Source organism: Macrobrachium nipponense, chromosome 4 (genome assembly GCF_015104395.2).
Source record: "Macrobrachium nipponense isolate FS-2020 chromosome 4, ASM1510439v2, whole genome shotgun sequence".
In the NCBI taxonomy this organism is placed as follows: domain Eukaryota; kingdom Metazoa; phylum Arthropoda; class Malacostraca; order Decapoda; family Palaemonidae; genus Macrobrachium; species Macrobrachium nipponense.
This window is the reverse complement of record NC_061100.1, coordinates 86,998,458-87,020,968: the sequence shown is the minus strand read 5'-3', so window position 1 is coordinate 87,020,968 and position 22,511 is coordinate 86,998,458. Positions and strand designations below refer to the sequence as shown.

At 42.1% G+C, this 22,511-nt stretch overlaps 2 protein-coding genes across 3 annotated transcripts in view; both read left to right on the top strand.

The window, feature by feature from the left end:
* The first annotated feature begins 249 nt into the window (after window positions 1-249).
* Window positions 250-2,761, top strand: LOC135211662 (NPC intracellular cholesterol transporter 2-like). Its single transcript, XM_064244928.1, has 5 exons — window positions 250-373; window positions 515-593; window positions 1,494-1,598; window positions 1,741-1,925; window positions 2,310-2,761. Exons 2-5 carry the CDS (start codon window positions 524-526, stop codon window positions 2,391-2,393), a joined length of 444 nt encoding a protein of 147 aa, XP_064100998.1. The 5' UTR covers window positions 250-373; window positions 515-523; the 3' UTR covers window positions 2,394-2,761.
* Window positions 2,762-14,187: 11,426 nt separating this feature from the next.
* LOC135210987 (gastrula zinc finger protein XlCGF52.1-like) overlaps window positions 14,188-22,511 on the top strand; it is a 66,160-nt gene continuing 57,836 nt past the window's right edge. For both annotated transcript variants that reach the window (XM_064243988.1, XM_064243989.1), the window contains exon 1: window positions 14,188-14,696. The gene's annotated coding sequence lies outside the window, so the exon portion shown is untranslated. The remainder of the gene's footprint in view (window positions 14,697-22,511) is intronic.

The window sequence follows — 22,511 nt, the reverse complement described above, 5'->3', positions numbered from 1 at the left end:
CCGAAGAATGCCAAAGGAGATTAAGACAAGAAAACCATATCATATCACACATGAGACTTCCTTATCATTTCCCACGGAAATTTCTAGTGAACAGCATATCTTTTTTTATTTCCTTCAGCTGATGGAGTGCCCCACCCACATAATTATGACGAAACCCCAGTTGTTCAGTGTTCGTATATATAGAGGGACCATTGCTATGGGAAGTATTCATTTCTAGAATTCTTGCGAAAGAAAAGACTTGTAAGACAGTATAACAGGTTTGGTTTTATCAGTAGAATTATGTCAAAACTCTTCCATAACAAGTAAAAACCTAGCTTTGCTTTGTAAACTCCTACATCAGAATAACAAAATTCCCAGATCTGTAAAAGTTAAGGTAAAATCGAAGGGACATTTAAAAAGACTGTGCAATTTATGCTTTGTTAACCTAAAAAGTCGAGGATTATAAGAATGAGCTTTTTTCCTCTTTCTCTGCGTGATTTATAATATAAATTTTTTTTATCCATTTCTGTCAGAGGCAACGAAAATGCAACGGTCCTTACTTATCCTCCTCGGCATCGCCGCCTGCGCCGTGGCTACTCCTTTCCAGGACTGCGGTAAGAAAACACTTCTTTGTCAGTCATTCCTATTGGTCTTACTCCAGGGCGGCCTCTTGCCACATTTGCTCTGCAGAAGTCAGGACCTATCAGTGTTCGATGTGGTAAAGCTTCAACTTTCTACCTAGCTTTAGAAGTCTCTTCCTTCTTTGGTTTCCTTGACTAAAAGACACCTCTCGTGTTTTATTCTCTCTCTTCTTTCGGGGTTTAGTCCTACCCTTACTTCTCTCTTCTGGCTTCCATCGGTCCTGGGCTACATAAGGTCTTACGTTGTCCTTCCATCGTCCTCTGAATTTCAAACCCGCTGAATCTCAGAGTTTTCTGGGAGTTATATTGTACATTCTCTTGATTTTCTAGATCTTATTTCTGTGCTTGTAGCAACTAATTATTAGATACAATTAAACCTGATGGGAGTTCTCAAAGCAATTAATGAATATCACGGACGTGTTTTGGTCTTATTATTATCGAATAGAATCTCGTAAGAAAAGGTCAGACTTATACTTGATCAAATGTGATAGTGAAAATATTACTTGGTTGTGTAAACACCTTGGTAGTTTACCATACCTCTTTCTGTCCACTTCACTTTTTTTCTTCGAGACTTCTTAAGTAACTACCCATTCACTCTAACAGTACCTTGTCTTTTCTTTTCGATAAACCTGTAATATTGTCATTAAAAACTTACTGACTTCACATGCAATTTAGACAATGAATAGAATATTTCAAGCAAAGATCGAATGGTGATGTAATGATGCATAGCCTGGTTCTTGTTCCACTTCCACTATAGTATACCTGGTTTTGAACATTTCTTGAATTCCTACATTGACTCATCTATCAATGCATGGATCCAGAGTACCTGCATTGAGTCACGCATCATTCTCATCCAACGTTTCACTGTTCCAGGGTCCAAGGGAACAGTTGTGGCGTTTGAAGTTGAAGGCTGCTCAGCACCTCCATGCATCCTGCAGAGAGGCCACTCTTACCTGGTCACCATCCAGTACACTTCAAGTAAGAACTTCATGCTGTGTTGCTCTCTAAACTTAGCTTTAACGTCTTATTAGGCTTTCAGTTGAGCTTACAAATGTGTATTATTGAACTGAACGAAATTTTGCACTCTCGATTAATAACAAACTTCTGAAATCCCAATTAGGCGTCGACACTGATACACTGACGCTTGGTGCATCGGCTTCCATTGGCGGCTTCGAAGTCCCGTGGCCTGGCGTCGATACAGATGCTTGCAAGCAGCTGGAAGGAACCGAAAACCCATGTCCCATTGAAAAGGGAACCGCTGTCGACTGGCAGTTCCCGGCAGAAGTTTTGTCGGAATACCCGAGAGTATGCTCCTCACCATCTTGCTTTCTGAAATTTGAATGTGTGTGTGTGTGTGTGTGGGTGTGTGTATGAGAGAGTGAGAGAGAGAGAAGAGAGAGATGCAATGAAAAGTGATATAGTTTTTTTATTATTATTATCTAATTATCTAATACCTTAGAAAGAAATCAGTACGGATTTGGAAAATAGTATATCTAAACCTGCACATTTCAAGTGCAGTTCAGTGGGGAATCTATGAAAAATTCTTGCTTTAAATTTGCCGACCAGATTTTCATAATTATCAAATTTTCACAATATTAAGAATTACTATCAGAAAGAATTATGATAAATAGATTTGCACTGTAATGTATTCAGGATATTCACTTTTCACATCTTAATTCCACTCTCCAGATCCAAACAACGGCAACCTTCAAGCTGATCGACTCCAACAGAGATTATCAATTCTGTGCCAAGGTGCCCGCCATGATCGTGTGAGAAGAAGAAGAAGCGCTTGGTTGAGCAACTCATGTTGTTTGTTTAATCTTTTACATATATAGTGTATTTCTTCCATGTAAACTTCAGTAATTTCAATAATTAATTTATGTCAATCATTTTAGAAAGAGATGTCCTCAAACATGTACATAGATAACATAAACATTATTCATGGAACACTTTAAATTTAGATGAAGATGATTGGAGTCCTCAATGGAAACCTAGTCTTAGTCTTACTGATGTAGGAAATAATGTGTATTATAAGATGCTTCTGCTGTTATTAAAACAGTTTCTTCTTTCATTTAATTGTCCATTACTTTAGGTAAACTTCAAAGGCAAAAATCCTATTTTTAAATAAAATGAAGATTAAATTTTAAGTTTTATTTTCATCACATTGTCACAAGGAGTCTTCACTGGAGACACACAGACACACATAAATATATATATATATATATATATATATATAATATATATATATATATATATATACATATATAGAGAGAGAGAGAGCGAGTGGTGGAACTAGGTTATTATGGGCCCTGATGCAAATTATTTGAGTGGGCTTCTATCATACATGAAAAGCAAATTTAATTGCCATTACTTGATTTACCAGTAACTAATGTCAATAAATGAATCAAAACACACATTTGTTTTTATATAATTTATGGGTGTGCATATATATATATATATATATATATATATATATATATATATATATATATATACTTGTATATATGCATCTTTATTATTCATCTACAGTTTGATTTAAGCACCATCTCTGCATTAACAAATAAGCATCAAAATGTGTCGCTGTGCATTCATGCTTTTGTATTTCTTGGGTCAGGTGCCTCCAATCTCTTACCCCATTAACCCAGGCAGCATCAAAAGGCAAAGATTGGCAAAAACCACCATGGTTCACAATAAGCGCTATCTGTCGATGGTGAATAACATAACCACACCCTAGGCAATGCAATACCGGACTTGGATTTCTTAAAATAGAAAGCGTCTGAAAAACATCATCCGTCATGATGTTTATCCCTTGGGAATGGCCCTTTGAGTCTACATGATCCTTTTGCTATAATTAATGTTTTCAACTCACTGTTTTCAATGTCAGCAGGATAGTGTCCTCGGTCTGAAGTCAATGTGTCTTTCTTTTGAGTTTCAGCACTTTAAACACCAGTTTCTGCATTTGTGTTGGATTCCGTTTCAGTTATATTCAAATCATTTATGAGACCTAAAACGACTAATTTTTGGTCTGACTCAGAAGACTTGGAACAATATCCTAGCTCCACCCCCTTTTCGCCTACATGTTCAAAATCTGGAGACTTTTATCTACAACATCTTCACTGCTAGAGCAACTTGGCTTTGCATAATAATAATAATAATAATAATAATAATAATAATAATAATAATAATAATAATAATAATAATAATAATAATAATAATAATAATAATAATAATATAGGTGTAATAATGATAATGATGATACTATAGCATAGATAATAAAAACTACTACTACTACTTCTATGATCATCATTATCATTAGTATTTTCATTATTTCTATTACCATAACATATTTACAATTACATCACCAAATCAATCTACTGCGATATTACGATGGACCCCAATCACAGTGGGTCCTACATATATATATATATATATATATATATATATATATATATATATATATATATATATATATATATATATATCATATCATCATCATCATCCAAGAAGAGGTCGAGGCTATATAGTCCCCATCGTACAACAGGTGAAGCGGCAACACAGCTCAATACATCTGCTTCCAACGTTCCAAGACAGTGGTCTCATTTTCAAGGCTAAAAAAATTAAAACCCAAAACATATCCGTTACAAACTTGTCCAGCAAGACTAACATAAATCATCACAAGCGATAAGCACAAAAAATATGGATATGTTAAAGACTACGTAAAAGAGATTGAAGACAAACCTTACAACCCGAGGTTCGGTGGCTGAGAGATTTATCAGCCTGAGGAGTCGACACTAACCAAGCAAGAAGAGTAGGCTATCTAAGCAACGTATAATGGAACTGCTGTAGTGTTGTAATTTCAGGTTGGAATAAGGTGTTAATGGCCAAGGATTCGAGTGCAGGGAGGTGGTTTTCATGAGGGCTCAATAAAATAATCTCAAAATCATCTTTGTTCATTTTGCATTTGCATATTCATGTATAGTTTCTAATATCTGAAACTCAGGGGTAGAAAGCTTACTCCCTGTGCGGTGACTAATATAAATAACATCGTACTTTCAGCAGCCTGCGAGTGCTTCCCACATAAAGTCTCTTCATTGCACGAACAGCACAGCAAGTATATAAGTACACCACACAAAAATAAATAAATAAATAAATAAATAAATAAATAAACCACACATGGTTTTGGGATTCTTTAAGATAAATTTGACATCAACTGCCGGGAAATGTTTCCTCATTATCTTCCTTAATTGTGGTATAAATATGATATCATAAGTGTCTGGGAACCTGATATAATGTTTAAGTTTTGAAGCTAAATGTATCGGAGCTGACGGCTGAAAGGTTTTGTGCAGGGCCTTTGTAGGAAAACTAAAGAAAAGGACCACTGGATAACGCTTCGTCTTAATGAATGCCGACAGGAAATCAGTTTCATCGTGAAACAAATGAATCGAGTTTAAAATTCCGTGAACAGAAACTATAAAAGTTTTGTCCCAAACCAGTAAACATGGCCTTACGAAAAGTTATCGTGCTGGAACCATCATTCTCTCGTATGACCAAGGGATCAAGGGTGTAATCTATTATTATTTTCTTTCTCGAATGTAAATTTGATATTAGCGTGTGAGGCGTTTGCATATTTTAACTCGCAATGATGTTAGAAAATAGTCTTACTATAAGCTGAATTCGAATTTGACACAGGCTAATATAGATGATGATTCGATGAGAGAACAAAAAAATCTTCCCGGAAGTAGATTCTATTGCTGGTGACAGGTAGCTCCTGTTGTTTCTTCGTATGAACTGTCTGTCAAGACCTGTAGGTTAAAGATAAAAACAACATCTGGAAGATGGCGCTGCCCTACACTAGAAATAGAATCCTTCCATCAATATCATCTGTTGATGTGGTGTTAATCACTTCTGATCAGGTGTAACGTTTATGTGTTACTGATAATTTTTCCATGGTAAAGACTTTTCAATAGTGAATGAAATTAGTAAACGGTAGAAAAAACTAACAGTTAGAGAAAGAGATACTGACAAAGGACATTTCATGACTGTAATTACAGAAGCTTAATTAAGAAAGCAACTGGAGGCGTCTTGTCACTTGGTCCTGTTTACTGGATAACATTAGTTATAATTGACGGTTGGAAACCTTCGGATCACTAAAATCTAGAAATCTTTTACACACACACACACACAATACTTCAGCTTCAACATTCATCCTCTGGTGAGTCTTCACCATCTTGAAGTCCTGATGGGATGGACAATCAGCCTATCCTCTCCCCTCTACCCCTTAATCCTTCCAGCTTCACAGGCTAGAGGTTTAACCTTACTGTCTCTAATACAGTTATATTTAGAAGTTACGAAACAATACTTTTGAGGACAGGTGCTAAGATCTCATACCCCCTTAGATCTATATCAGGCACTTCATAGATCTTTATCGATACTACCCTTGAAAAACGAACACCATCTGCGCACTACCATTTGGCGAATTGTGTTTTGTTACTATGAATCTTCTTATTTTCTTTGGTTTTAATCTGTTCTCTTCCCGTCTCTTAAGTGTACCGGCAATCACAGTGATTATATTTAACTTGCTCTTTAGTCCTCTGTCTTTTTCCCAGTTGTTCTGCGATGTACTGCGCAGTTTCTTGACAAACTGACAAACTAAAGTGAAAGAAACCAGTCAGTAGAAGCGTAAAAGCCTCCCATTTTCTAGTAGTGAGAGAGCACTCCTATATCATTTCTTAGCTACAATGTTTGGCTTTGAACCTACAAGAAAGCCTGCATATTTAAATCATGGCATACGCAATGGCATACTGACTTCTTCCTTTCCTTCTTTAATATTTTTAAGATCTAATTAAGACGGACGTGTCCTGAACGCAATTGAGAATTAAGTAACTTTCCACCTTGGTAAAGATTGTCATATTCTGAACGAAGATGAGAATAAACTAAATATACAACATTCAAATTTCTTTTACGCTAGAGGCTAATATACTCAGAGTCGTTTTGGGGGCCTTCTAGCTCAATCTAAGTTAAAGCTAATTCTTTTGTATCGCTAAATTTCAAGAGTTTCTGGCATATTCAGTTTGATGATGCTGCAGATGTGAAACTAGTTTATTAAACATGTACTGTAGACTTTCATTGAGGAAACAAAAGCTGTTAAATTGCACCATCGTGCAACAAAAAAGTTCCTCGGGAGAGAAAGGTTTGCCAAGTATCTACAAAGGAAGAATCTCATTAACTGCTTAAAAGTTTTAGGGTTGAAGAAACTTGGCTTCAGAGTCACTCAAAAAACTCTTGTCTTTGCCCAGAATGAATAACACTAATTAGAACTTACTATTGTGACTGTATCACGCGGATGACTTTACACAAGAACTGCATAGCTAACCTTATTACTAATGGTTGAGGTCATTTATAAGTTTTTTTCTTTTCAATGATGATCTTGAAAAGAATGATACCATCCCAATGGTCAATAAAGATAGTAAGAGCTTCCTTCTGCTCCACCAGTACAGAGTGGACCGCTGAATTTACATGGAGCAGCGGCATCAACTATACCTGCAACAAAAATTATGCTGTTCATCCCATGATCTTGAATGACAGACTTGCTGACTCAGCGCACACAAAACTGACTGATGTTTTGGAGCTCAGCAAGTTGAGCTGAGCCTGACCAGTGGCGGTAATTCCATGGACTCGGGCAGTGTTTCCAGGCTGACAAGACACTTTCTACGAGAGTTGACTTAGATCCTGAATCAGAAAGAGTCAAAGCAAGCGCTAGAAACACCGTGGTTCTCCACCTCCCCATAGTAAGCGGCAACAGGACAACAATGCAGGAGCATCAGCTTTCCTTTTGCATTGAAGTTAGGGGCGACTGGGTGAGGCTGAACGTTTTTATTTGCCTTTCTGCAAAAGCGCAGCATTAAGACGTCTCTTATATTCATAATGTTTATCTTCTAATTATGGTTTTGTAAGTAAATTTTTTTTTAACAAGACACATAAGGAAATATCATAGATCTCAGTTTCTTAAAGTCTAGAAATTTAAATAGTTTTGAAGATATGAGGTTAAACCATGAGGCATCCAGTGTCAATGAGATTCGTGTTGCCGAGATGCAAGGTCGGCCAGTATGCATATTTACCATAGCAGACGCCGCCAGGAATTTAAACTCTTCGTGTAGCCTCAATGAAAAATACCATCCGTTGAAGGATAAAAGTAGAAGTTAGGCTAATTAAGGGCATAGACTTCCATTACCTTCATTTGACCTTAATTTTCTCCGGAATGCAAATGGAAATGAATTTTCGTATCACTGCCTGTCTCTACACCCATTAATTTTTTCGCCAATACTGAAGTATTCACCTTGTGAAACTCTTTTGGTCCTTCTTTTTTAATTTGTAAAACACTGCCTTAATTAATATCTCCGGATGGAAGTAATTTGTTTTTAGAAATGCAGAAGGTGGTTTTCCAGTATTCGGTAGGGAGGAAATGTCAGAAATCAAAGAGTTGTCGAACTGTGTTGAGAGTCATGAGATGAAAAAGAATATGATATGAAGTACGTCTCTTGTGCCATTAAACCTTCTCGCTCAGTTAGAGATCCTGGGTGGATCCTGGAAGGATGGATGACATTGTGGACAACCAGAGAACAAGCATTGTCTGTGCCGTTATTATGGTAATATTTACTCTAACAAGAAAGAAACAAAAGACTAATTTTTTTTATAAATTTAAGCTCTCTGTTAAGATAAGTCTTTTTGAACAATATTTCCCCTACAAAATCGCAATGTTAACTGTTTTATTTATTTCGTTAATGAGATCCCATAATGGTAGAATATTGGCATCCTCCACTATACTCGACCCATGAAAACCTGATCGTACAAAACTGCTCCTGTTAAAAGCACTTAAAGAATCTTGATGAAGTTTCCTTCCGATAGGAGTTTTATTTTATTTCCAACGCGTGAAATGCTTCCAGATTCTGCCATGGCATGTACTCACGAAACTAGACTTCATATCTTCCGCCACTTTATTGGTAATTTAGTATGCCATTTCCATTCGCTTCTCATCGAATGGAGACCTAACCTTCCAAATTCTGGACATCAAAGTAAATCGATGAGGCACACTAGGAGGTAGCGGATAGAGGCTTTGGTATAAACAAAATTGTTTAACGTCACCGCCGGTATCAAGAGAAAAATAAAGAAGAAGAGTAACGTGTGCACACTCAGTGTGGAGCCCTAAACGTCAGCTGCCGTGGTCACAGGCTCTCCAAGATCTTTATCTCTAGAGTTACAGATCGTTATCAAGACGCGATTTGCTCTTTGTTACGAAATGACTACAAAATGACGAAATAACCTGATTTGTTTTTATTCAATTTTAATTGCTTCCAATAACTGTTGTATTCGTATGTTATTTAAAAAATGACAATGAACTGCTCGTGTGCAGTATGTACTCCACTGATTTGCATTATCAGTTTATATTTGTATCATCAAAAATGTGCATTTCACACACACACACACACACACACACACACACACACATATATATATATATATATATATATATATATATATATATCTATATATATATATATATATATATATATAAAATCGGCAAAATCAACGAAAGGTATTTGTAGTTGAAAGGCGGCATAAACTTATACCCTCTTGCGGTGGCAGTGTGGTTTAAAGTTTCACTGTGCCTATTGAATTTGTTGGGTTCGATGATTCGCGCCTGTGAGCCGACGAATTTCTTATCGACTAAAAAATTCCCCTTTGGTTAATATACCTGAAAATATATTAATTCCTAGGTAAAGTGAATTAGATATTCAAAGACATTTGTAGCTCGATGTATGTATATGAATCACGGTAATTTTATTAATGTGATATGACTCATATATATATATATATATATCTATATATATATATCTATATTAGGATATATTATATATATATATGTTATATATATATATATCTATATATATATCTATCTAATGTAATAATTATAGATAATATTATAATTATATATAATATTAGGTATGTATTGAATGATTAAAAATGGGATTTGTTGCTGCAGATGCAAATATTTTTTTTTTATATTGACAGCTGTGGATATCAATTAATCTTCTAAAATTGCAGATGCGGACATTTGATGACCATACCCTCTCTGATGCTGATGCGGATCCGGATACTGAGTAAATCTAAGTAATATAGGTATATTAATTGTTAAAGACGACTTTCAGCCAAATAATTCAAAATGATGTGTTCCCACATCATATTTGATGTATACTAATTGAAAGTAGAAACATAAGTGATACTCATGTATATGTGTGCGTGTATGCTTTCACATGAACATACAAACAGTAACAACGATACACGAATGTTTTAGTTGTCTTGGCACAAAGTTATTTCATGTTCATTGCAAGATAAGGGTAACAAAACTTAAAGCCATTCTTCGCATTAGAGAGAGAGAGAGAGAGAGAGAGAGAGAGAGAGTGTGTTTCCTGAAAAATGAAATGCAATACCTTGCCTTTATGATTACAACTGCTGTAAATGACACGACGTTACTTAAACAAATATGTTTTAAAACAAATAAGCTATAACAGAGCTACTTATAAATATAAAATGTATGAAATGTGTAATTGGGGATCGTGTATTCTGTATCATAAAACGAAAAAGTCAAATTTAGCAACAACAAAAAACTATTTATAGCTACAATGTATGAGTATGAACTATCGAACCCTGTGCAGTGGGTGATAACCTCATATCCGCATACTCACACTGTGGATGTGGATGCGGATGTTGCTCACAATACTAATGTGGATGTTAAGAAATTGTGGATGTGGATTTATAAAAAAAAAATTCGGATAATCCGCGGATGTGGATATCCAATTCCATCTCCGCCCATATGCGCTGCAGCACATGGAGGGAGATGGAATATCGTCTCAACATTGTGAGGGCAACTGGAGGTGCACCTGTGGAATGTATATATTGCATGAAGTGCTCTGAATGTACCTAAACTTGAGGAAATGTAAGACATTCTACAAAAAACTGCATTTCTCTATTCTATGTTATATGGTTTCTGAGTAATAAATACTTGTAATGGTAGCTACTGGGTGGGAGCTTGCTTTATATATATATATATATATATAATATATATATCTATATATATATATATATAATATGTGTAATATATATATATAATTATATATATATATTACATACATACTACATACAACATCATACATACATACATACATACATATATATCATGCCGATGAAGTGGAAACCCAATATAAGGCCATCAAAGGTAGGAATGGCTCGCAAACACTTGACGTAATTTAATGTAACCGACAGCTACGTTAACCTCTCCAATCTGTAAATGACAGATTGATATAAAAGACTTCAAAGCAATAGCTACAGCCCAGCACGAGTTGACTTGCCTGTTTTTCACTTTTATGCTTTGCCACCTTTTATTCTTGTATCAGGATAATCAAGTAGGTCTTGATCTTCCTTAAGTTAGCTAGGTGAACAATTATGTTTATGATTGTTATTTTATAATTGACATTCATTTTTATCATCAATTTTATATTGTGTCACTGTAGTAGCCTTAATAGTGCAATGGATATAGTGCAAATGCCGTCGGTTTCACTAAACTATGTCAAGTGTCCGTGGTGAACGTTCCCTTCTACCCTTGATGTCCTTATTCATGTACACACTTACAATATATATATATATATATATATATATATAATATATATATATATATATAATATATATAGATATCTATAATATATATCTATATATATATATATATATATATATATATATATATTTGTGTGTGTGTGTGTGTGTGTGTGTGTGGTTTGTGTGTGTATACATACATAAAGAACAATTTATATACACTGAGAAACAAATGAACCGGTCAAGTGAAGTACATAAGGAAGAAAATCAGGAGTCCAAAAGTAAACAAAGACAATAATGATGAGGAATACGGTGCCATCGTAGCAGCTTGATAGGCTGAACGAACCGAACTGGCGAAGCTAGACGAAAAGTTTTCTCAACGCTCACATATAAAAACGAGGAATATGTGAATTCTAGCAGATGGCGTAAGGATATTTTAAGCAAAACAACAGGACTGGGAATATGTTTGTTTAGTGGGCTGTAACGTGAGAACATTTTCGAAGACCAGATATACGAAAAGCTTCATGTGTTCTCCAGCACACCCACATGCTTTTTGTCAGTCTGTTACTCACATGCGCACGACTTTTTAGACTGTTATCTCTTATTTTTCGCGAAATGGTCTACCTCTTTTTTTCTTTTCTGTGTGCCTGTCTGCCTGTAGTATAACTTTTTTCTTTCTTTTTACTGTTTGGCTTGCATCTTCCTCGTCCCCCACTCTCTAGACTTCACTTATTTTCTTTTTCGGATTTTCGATTTGCCACGCTTTCAAAGAAGAAGAAAAATCGTGGGAAATTCTATCATTAGATGACAAGCCTATCTCAAGAGGCTACAGCAGAAAAAGTACAACCTTTAGCCACCTGGAGGAAGGTGAATGATATTTCCGCCCCCGGAACCCCATCTCCCCAGATGTTTCATTAGTCACATCCTTAGCTTCTGAATTTCTTCGTTTTCATCTAATTTCTCGTGATTTCCTGCTTGTCTAGACCATTTAATGTAAAGTCGAAAGTACGTAAAAATGCATACTATATAATTAAAGTTTTAAAAATTCCTCAGTCATTTGTTGTTTGCCATGATTTAAATGACGATGGCAGTTCCGCCTGGAATTTAGGGCATAAAAGTAATGTTATAATTTCAAACCTTAATAAAAAGAACCATCCTTGCAGAAGACTTTTTCAGATTTTAAGATGCCGCCCTCACGACGTACTTCCACAAGGGGAGAAACGTCGATCCAAGTTGAGGGACCATTCTGAAGGGACAATATCTAGAAAATCTGCAAAATATATAAATACAAGGTGTGATTTTTCCCTGGCGCATAGGTTGTAAACATTATATTCTTAACTTAACCTGAAGTGGTCTTTGTAGTTAATACTCATACTAACAACAAGGATCAAGTAAAAAAGTACTCAAATTAAACACTTCCATATATTCTCAGTTAAGTGGAAACAAAATTATTGAACAGAAACATAGCCTGAATTCAATACACCAAATAAATTAAAGTCCTAAAATCTATGGTCAAATAGAGCCTTGCTCCACCAACGAAAATTAAAATAGATACGCTAAAATAGATATGCTATATCTTATTAAAAATAATTTTTCTGTAATGTTTATTCATAAATATCCTATCCTAAAACTCCAGTATCTTTAACTTAACGCGAAACACTTTTTTTCCGACCTTTTTAGGCTCTTCCATCGACCTTTCCTAACCACCTAAGACCAACAAGAACAAAGTAGTCTGTAGGCTTACTCCCAGAGTAAGCAAAAAAGTTGCCTGACCATAGAGAGTAACCATCTAGGCATTGCACTATTATGTAAGAGTGATGAAAATATTCGATATGATCATCTTCAAAATAGGCTAAAGATGGAATCTAATAAAATGCTTAGAAGTAGCTAAACAAACTAGTAGGAAGGGAGATGTTGTAAAGAATATCATGAATTTACAGTTACATGTTATGGGGGGTATTTCTGATGGGGTAAGTAAGCTATATTGTAAGACGTAAGTTAGGTATATCACGTATAAATACCTTCAGCTAGCAGCAGTTGGCTTGGCTATATACCTAGCAGTACTGAACCTGCATCTAGAGCCACAATCATAAACTGAGGCCTTGCTCAGCAAATTCAGCATGAGCACAAGAAATAATTGGTAGCTGGAAATTGGATACAGTTGAGGTAATGAGTGATTTTTCTCTGACAACTCTGGATAGCTAGCAGATAACCTGGCCGGGGACATGGGTGAATCCATTGGCTCATACACCAAAGGAAAGGCAATTCATTATAGCTTGCAGTTATCTTAAATACTGCAGGCGATGTCGCGACAATGAACTGGCTCCCCTTTGGTGCATAAAGCCAATGCATTTACTATGGACTCTGGATCCTTAATGGATAGACAAATTTAGATAATGACTCCCGCTTCGGGTATATGGCATTACCAAGAATCTAATGGTTTATAAATATATAGGATAAACCGAAAACTGCATAAGAACCTTGATTCATTGAAAACAAAAAATGCAACAGGCATGACGTTAATTCAACAGATATATAGGCTACTATACATCATAAACTGGTTGTGAAACAGCTCCAAAGAATGATAAAAGTTATTATGATATGTATATCTATCCAGGGGGAACTGATAGAAATGATAGATGAGTGTGCACGATCTTAACAGTCAAACAGGAGAACAAGATCATTTCTACAAGATGCATGTCAGCAATGGTTTCTTTATCAGGAAAGCGATAAAAGGAGGGAAACTGGTACATGAGATGCTAAATATTACGTGCCAGCCCTTTACAAATGTTGGCAGTAAAAACAGATGTGCATCTGAACCCTGTCACAAAGTTAAAGAAAAAAGTTGTGTTGCGTGAAAAAAATAGAATCAATAGGAGATTTAGTTGTATTGCCATCAGTAATTTCGTTCTTGGTTGACACGAAAGAAAACCATTCTTCGATACTACATTTCTTTAAGATGTTCTATTCGCTTTAAATTCGTGAAATAGAATTGTGACAGTAGTAATTTGTAAAAATTTAGATGACGCTTATAATTATAAAGAGCCCGGCAAGTCTTTCACTAATTATCAAATGGGACATTAGGAGACGGTGATGAAACACCGTACATAGAAAACAACCCTCCCTTGTTTAGGCCGGTTGAACAGAACGCAACTGAAATCTCAAAGTAAACAACATACTCTTATTTCAATTCAACTTGGATCTGGAATCTCGTCTAGTGCAGCAGTTGTAGCCTAATCATTGTCATTCAGTCAGCGTTGGGTCTTCATACTCCAGATCTCGTAAAAGATCCGAATATTTTGGAACGAAACCAAAATTTTAACAAGATTTGTTGGTAATTTACTGCTAGCTAGCTACTAGGCTACCTACCTATAGCTAGCCTAGTAGGTATGTTCCGGGTAGCCTAGGCGTAAGGTATCCTATCGTAAGGTTAGTATACTAGTCTCTGGAGATTTATGTCTTAAATATGAACGTAGGGTAGTATGTTACTCATAGGCCCAGTCAAATGGGTTGGCTAGGTTCGTTGGTAGATCTAGGGTACTTATCCGCTCCACCTAGACTATGGCAGTTGCGGTTTTCTATGCAGTTTTACCTACTGAACAAGAATTTTAAGTAATATTTATTCGGACGACTGTAATTAAACCCCCAGGGGCCAGTACTAAACACGGCGAAATAACATTGGACGCCCCAATTCCTAGTGGATGTCGTATCCGCAGCTAGCCTACTTTCCTTGCCGTCCGTGCGGACTGCTTTTGTAGAAATAGCTACCTGTTCGTCTTCTAGGGGAAACAACCGACTGGACTAGCCAAGCCACTATCTACTGCATTTGAGGCCACCCTCCGAAAAAGTACTTTACCACGTCCTGACAATGGAGATGGTCATCAGTTGTGAGTTGTTGGTGGTGAGAGGTGCAGCTTGAGACCTCTACTCTCCTTTTGAAGTAAGTATTTTTGCCAAAGTTAGAAATTAAGGCCATAGTATATTACCTAAGATTAAACAGAGGGTAATGAAAAGTGTGGCCATAGGCAGTGCACACTACCTCCATGACATTTTTGAAATTTTTACTTACAACTAAAAATGTTTAGAAGATTGAAGCCATCTTGATGTTTGCGGAGTCGCTTGTGTCAACAAACTTCCCATTTCCTGTGCTAAATCCACACACCACTTGTACCCATAGACGCTGGAGCACTTTCATCAATTTCCAACAATAAGTATGCACTAGATAATTATTTAAATAAATAGTTAAACGGCAGTATAAGGTCATGAATTGCATAAGTATTTCGAATTGGATATTGGTATGGCAGGTGTACCCCGATCGTGGTAGATGTTGGTACGGCAGTGAATTGCGCATGCGCGAACCCTTGTTTAGCGCCTCAGGCATATCAGTTACAGCAAGAAAAATGGCGATGGAACAGCATGAACCGCGGAATAATACATTAGTTTTTGCTGAAAAACAGATGTTTTCAGGCATTAACGAACTAAAAAAAATGCCATAGACATCTATGAAGACTCAAACTGTCAAAAATTTTACATACGTATGTCACGAACGATCAAATCGGCCCTGAAAAGAACTCCAAAGAGGAGATTCAAAGAGTATTATACACTTTACAATATTCTTTTAATTCACTTCATTGGGTATTGCAGCTGTCGGAGAAGACGATAGAATTTACCATCTTGTGAAATGGCAAAATGCAATAAAAATTTCAGCACTATTCCATTGAAATTGGGATAGTTTTGTTTTTGTAGCACAAAAAACCCGGACATAATTCACAAAAGCAAAACAAAAAGGGGTGGGGGGGGGACATTTTGCTAACTAAAAAAAGGGGGACAGATGTTCAAGAAGCAGGACTGTCCCGCCTAAAAGCCAAACTCTGGTCACATAATAACAGTATGATTAGCAAACTGGTAAATGGATACAGCTAACTGCCGTACCTGCAGCAGGTCAAGAGCACAATACAGCACCACTGACAGAATCTGCTGTACCCCCACCACACTATGTTATTTGTACACCAGGAAGTCTGAAATTGACGCATGCACAATTCACTGCCGTACCAATATCCTGTGCCTAAATATTTTTACATATTCATGATTATTGTTGCCAATTGGTATGTTGACCCTCCAAACTGGGTATGAGACTTACACAAAACCAGGGAAATAAGTGAAATTAGCGTATCTATTTGTAGTATATATACATATTACAGCAATTTTATCATTTCTGCATTACTGTGACAACTAGAATTCATGGAAACAGTTTGTAAATGCATCGGCGTATGTGTGAAGCTCCACTAGATTGGCAACGATGAGTCATTTTGCCGTCTGCTCGTATCTACTTTAGAAATATCTGTAATTTTTGGGGGTTAATTTGGTTGCAAAAAGGGGATAATAGACATGAATTAAACAAACATTGAAGTAACAAAGTACAGTTAAACTAAATAATGAGTAAAGTAAACATTGTTCCGACACGGCATACAAACCTTCGGTCCTTTTACAATAGGAAGGTACTAGCGGCAGCTGGATAGGTCGTAAGCTTTCGAACAAGGGGTTCGGTAGTTAACTGCTTGTCCGACAGGCGCGCGCGCGCGACTGGGAGGTAAACAAATCACTTTTGCTTTCGGCCTCACAGCGAGTGGACGTGTGTGTTCGACGCTCTCTCCCGCTTCTCGTCGTTTGCTTTCTTGAGTATATGGTTGTGTTTGTGTATGAAAGAATTCATTGTAAGTACAATCATTTCTCTCTTTTCATATTAATTGAACTGCAATTAATTAATGATGGAATCTCCTCGCCTCGCTACCCCACGGAGACTATGCCCGGGTACCGAAGGGCGTAAATGCGGGAAGTTCCGCTCTTTCCCGGAGATAGACCCTCATATTGTGTGCTCGGTGTCGGGGGCGCGAATGCTCCCGAGCCGAGCCTTGTAATGTGTTTATTAATTGGTCGGAGGCGCAGTGGATTTTGTATGAGGGCAGGAGGAAGCGAAGGCCTGCAAAGGAGTCGTCGGAAGCTCTCCCGCGACTCCTTTGGTGACGGACACTTCGTCTTCTTTCCTGCCGCCCGCTCAACTTCCACGTCTCGCGCCTTCCCCTTCGGGGGGGGGTTTCTAGGTCCTTCTCCTCTCCTGACTTGTCGAGTGTGGAGGAGGGCGCTAGATACCCTGACGTCGAGTTGTACTCTGGGTCCTCTATCCGTTCGTCTTCGCGCGAACGGGTAGAGGATCCCCCTAATCACCCGACTTTTGCCTCCTCAGGTGCGGTTGCCGCGAAGGATGACCTCGGACAGGTGTGGGCATCGTTGGGGCTGCAGGGCGTGCCGAGTGTCCAGGGGCTGCTCTACCATCTCGCTGGCTCCGTGGCGGTCACCCATGCAACGGTCACGACCACCACCACGACCATTACAACACCCGGCTACGCTTCACCTCCTCACCTGGTGTACACCCAGCACGCGGTCTCTGTGACACCCACTACATCGGTGCAGGGGCCAGTCGCCGTAACTCGGGGGAGTGTGATGCCGCCGCCTGTGTTTGCCGTGCTGCCGCGACCGGACTTCGTGTGCCCGAAGAGCTCGCCCCTGGACCTCCCACCGGTACCTAGATGTCTGTGCCGCTGGTCCGCCCATCTAGACCGCCTACACAGTCTGCCGTACCTGCCGTACCTGCCCAGCTGCTGTCCACGGACGTGACGTGGACCACTGCTGCCGTTCCTGTACCTGCTCCTGCGGTTTTCTGCCGTTCCTGTGATGCCTGCACCTGCTGATGTTGTTCCTGTTCCTGGCGCCGCTGCTCCCGATGCTGATCTGTTCGGACAGGTGCGTCCGGGCCCTGTTGCTTCGGCAACAGCAGCCCCGGCTCCGCTCTGGATGACAGATCTGACGTCGGTCCTGAGAAGGTTGACGAAGAAGAAGAAGAAGAGGAGGAAGGGTGTCGTCGTCGTCTTCATCGTCTTCTTCGTCTTCGTCGTCGTCTGCCGCCTCTTCCCTTCGTCTTCTAAGGCTCCCCTGCCGAAGAAGAAGAAGGTCGCCTCCCCCCCCTAAGAAGTCTCCTTCGGGAACTTCTAAGGGCCCGTCTCGCTCTGGTGAGACGGGGGGTTCTTCGCTGGTCACCCAGCTCCTTCGGGGGCAGGACCCGTCTCTTCTTCCGCAAGGAAGAAGACTACGGGGACCAGAGGAGTGCCGGCTAACGCCGGCACTTCCTCACCTGCTGTCAGTGGTTCGGCCACAGCAGCAGGGTCCGTCTCGGCCTCTCGTTCGCGAGAGGTACCGAGTGTACGGTCGCTTACCAGCGACCGTGCAGCCAGGAACCAGACCTCTGAGTTCGCTCAGCGTCAGGTTCACGGCACGGAGCGGAAGACTGGTGACAGCCGCTCACGCGACTCTCACCAGACCAGCTCTCGCTCTCGCGGCGAGCAGCTGGCTACCCGGGAGCGGACGTGACGGTCCATGACCGGCCACGGGCTGAGGCGGGGAAGAGGTCCCCCCGTTCGCCGGCACCAGCCACGGCTGGTACCAGCGAACTGACGCACCGTGAGGATACGCACCGATCTCACCGTGACAGTGGAGCTCGCCGGTCGCCTGACCGTCACTCTCACAGAGAGCGATCGGGTACGGCGACCAGCACCAGCTCCTCTGACACACGAGACCGGAGACGCTGTTCTCGGTCCAGCCGTTCTCCACAACGAGACGGCTCGACTAGGTCTGCAGCTCGATCGCCACCGCGGGTTGGCGATCGCCTGCAGTCTTCCAAGCCCGCTGGTTCTGCCAGCGAGCGAGGAGGGAGCGTCAGGTCTGCCTCTTCCATATCTTCAACCTCCTCGGATTACACCGGGAGGGGCGAGGTATTGAGGAGTGATCGTGAGGGGTGCGCCCCTCAGGATCCCACCACGGCGTCGTACGTACCAGGCACGGTTCTCGGACCAGCCAGGTCGTACGCACAGGTGGTTGGAGCAGACCGAGAGGGGTCTGTCGCTGTTCCTCTCCTTGAGGGAGGAGGGTCTCGGGAGTTGCCCCTGTTGAGGGACTGGACGGTCCAACTCCGCAGGAAGCAGTCACTCCTGAGATCCAGAGGAACTTTGCGAGGTTATTGCGCTGATTCGTCAGCACAACGACCTCACGGAAGGATCGCTGCTCCCACCATCCGAGCCCACGTCCTGGGCTCGAGTCGTTGGGGCTGGGGCCCGAAGAGGGAACCCAGACCGACGGTGGGTTTGCCGCGTTCTGAGCTGCCGGACTCAGTGCTGGACCAGGTTGAATCGCTTGTCTCCGGACAAGACGGCTCGCTCAAGTCTGGCAGGTCGAGCAAGCTGCTTCCACCTCCTCTGCTGCGACAGCGGCGTTTTTTACGTGCCATCTGAAGACCCGATGCCGCCCAAACAGGTGAACCCGGAGTTAGCCAGGCTGACTTCGGGTGTGTCTCTGCAGCAGCTCCTGTCCGAGAACCTGTGGTTCTCGCAGCAAGAGACATTCGGCCTGGAATCTACCGCCATGGCAGCTTTCCAGGCCGTCTCCTGGCTAGATCTGTGGTCCCTCACAGTATCTAAGGTCGCAGCCAACTCCGGGGGAATTTCTCCCGAAGATGACTCGGCCTTCAGGAGACTTTTGCCAGTCTGGGGGAGGAGCCATCTCCTTCCTTGCCCACCAGACGGTGAACCTGTGGGCCAACCTGGTTCTCCGACGAAGGGACGCTGTCCTTACTCGGGTTTCCAGGGCGGCCGGGCGTGAAGCGGCGTTGGGACTTCGCAACGGACCTTTACGGAGTTCCACGTCTCTCTTCCCAGGAGAGATGGTGGACGCTGCGGTGGACAGACGGCGCACTGACGACAGTGACCGTCTGGTTCACCAGGCAGTCTCGAAGGCCTCTGGGCAGCCTTGGACTGCGGCCAAGTCTAACGGCTCGGCTAGCGCTTCCTCGGTGGCTAAGACGGTAGCTGCGTCGAAGCCCCGTGGAATGACTCTGTCTTCTTCGACTTCTAGTAAGGGGAGCCGTAACCAGCCCTCCTCCCAGCCCTCCTCCTCCCGTGGAGGCTCTGGGAGGAAGTCGAAGAAAGGGGGGAAACGCTAGGGACGGCGTTCCCCCTCACCTGCTGCCGGAAGTGGGGGGGTGCCTGGCCAGCCATTGGGCAACTTGGCAGCGCTACGGCGCCGAGACCTGGATTGTAGATGTCCTTCGGGAGGGAGATCTATTACCCTTCGAATCTCGGTCACCCCTCACCTCCAACCCGGTCCAACAGCAGGCGTACGTTCCAGGGGCATCGAAGGACGTAGCATTGAGACAGGAGATCAAGACCATGCTGAGCAAGAGAGCTGTAGAAATCGTCACGGATCAATCACCGGGCTTTTACAGTCGACTCTTCCTGGTGGAAAAGTCTACGGGAGGCTGGCGCCCGGTGATAGATCTCTCTCCCCTGAACCGGTTTGTTCGCCAGACCCGGTTCACGATGGAGACGGCACGCTCAGTGCTCGACTCTATCAGGGAGAACGATTTCATGCTTTCAGTGGACTTGAAGGATGCGTATTTCCAAATACCCATTCATCAGTCCTCCAGAAAGTACCTCCGCTTCATCCTCGACGGGACGGTGTACCAGTTCAGGCCACTTTGCTTCGGTCTCTCAACCGCCCCACAGGTGTTCACGCGAGTGTTCACTCTGGTGTCTGCTTGGGCCCATTTGCACGGGATACGTCTGATGGGGTATCTCGACGATTGGTTAGTCCTGGCGAGCTCCCGCTCGCAGTTGCTACAGGACAGGGATGATCGACCCTGCTCGAGTTCTGTCGCGATCTGGGGATCGTTGTGAACTTCGAAAAGTCCGATCTCGAGCCCAGCAGAGGATGAAGTACCTGGGTATGCTGATCGACACGGTAGCAGGGCGAGTCTTCCCCGCAGACTCGCGGATTAGCAAATTCAGGGAGGCAGCCAACCAGTTTCCTGTCTCGGCAGGAACGGTAGCTCAGCGATGGCAAGTCGTGATCGGACACCTGTCGTCACTCGGGAAGACAGTCCCTAACGGGCGTCTTCACCTGCGGTCTCTTCAGGGAGACTAAAGGAGAGTTGGTCACAGGCGACGGATCCCCCAAGCTTTCCATTGTCACTGACACAGGAGGTGAGGCAGGACCTAGCCTGGTGGCTGGACGACAGGAACCTCTTAAGAGGAGTGGCCTCTGGCGCACTCTCCCCCCGGACATGCAGCTGCTCTCAGACGCATCGACCGAGGGATGGGGCGCACAACTGGAGGAGTTGCTGACTTCAGGAGTGTGGTACGAGAACGACAAGCACCTTCACATCAATGTACTGAAACTCAAGGCAGCGTTCCTCGCTCTCCAAGAGTTCCAGGACCGCTTGATGGGACACTCAGTGGTGTTGATGTGCGACAACACCACGGTGGTGGCTTACGTCAACAAACAGGGGGGGCCTAGTGTCTCTCCCGTTGTACCAGTTGACTCGGCAGGTGCACGAGTGGGCCGAGGCAACACTCAATAGAGCTGTCGGCACGCTACATTCCAGGGAAGGAATGTAGTAGCAGACACGCTCAGCCGTCGGGATCAAGGGATAGGGACCGAATGGTCTCTACACCAGGACGTGGCGGAAAGGCTCTTCGACCTGTGGGGGCGACCAGTCGAGGATCTGTTCGCCACCCGGCACAACAGGAAGCTCCAGGTGTTCTTCTCGGCCGTGCCGGACCCATGGGCAGCTGCAGAGGAGGCTCTTCAACACCCGTGGGACAACCTTTTCACCTATGCCTTTCCCCCGTTCACCCTGATTCGCAAGGTGATCAGTCGAGCACTGGTCACCCCGAATCTCAGGATGATCCTGATGGCTCCCCAAATGGCCACAGGCCATTTGGTATCCGGACCTGCTGGCTCTTCTCGCAAGAGAACCAGAGAGATTCCCCCTTGGCACAACCTTCTCGCCCAGCCCACACGTCGAGCGGTACCACCGAGCATCCAGTCCCTACGTCTTCACGGCTGGCTGTTATCCAACATCTCTTGCGAACGAGAGGCTTTTTTCGTAGCGCAGCAACAGAGATGGCTGGAAACGTCCGTCAGTCCTCTGCAGCTGTGTACCAGGGGAAGTCGGCCGTCTTCTGTGTTGGTTGGTGTCGTAGACGGGGCCTATCTCCTCTCAGAGCCACTCTTCAGCAGGTAGCGGATTTCCTCGTTTTTCTTCGCCGAGAGAAGCTCCTCTCAGTTCCCACAGTCAAAGGATACAGAGCCGCCTTGACGCTCGTCCTGAAACTGACGGGATTGGACATCTCGAAC

Coding starts and splice junctions, on each gene's coding strand:
- LOC135211662 (XM_064244928.1), top strand. CDS start 524: ATGCAACGGTCCTTACTTATCCTCCTCGGCATCGCCGCCTGCGCCGTG. Junction 594..1,493: donor TACTCCTTTCCAGGACTGCG/GTAAGAAAACAC, acceptor TCACTGTTCCAG/GGTCCAAGGGAACAGTTGTG. Junction 1,926..2,309: donor TTTTGTCGGAATACCCGAGA/GTATGCTCCTCA, acceptor TCCACTCTCCAG/ATCCAAACAACGGCAACCTT.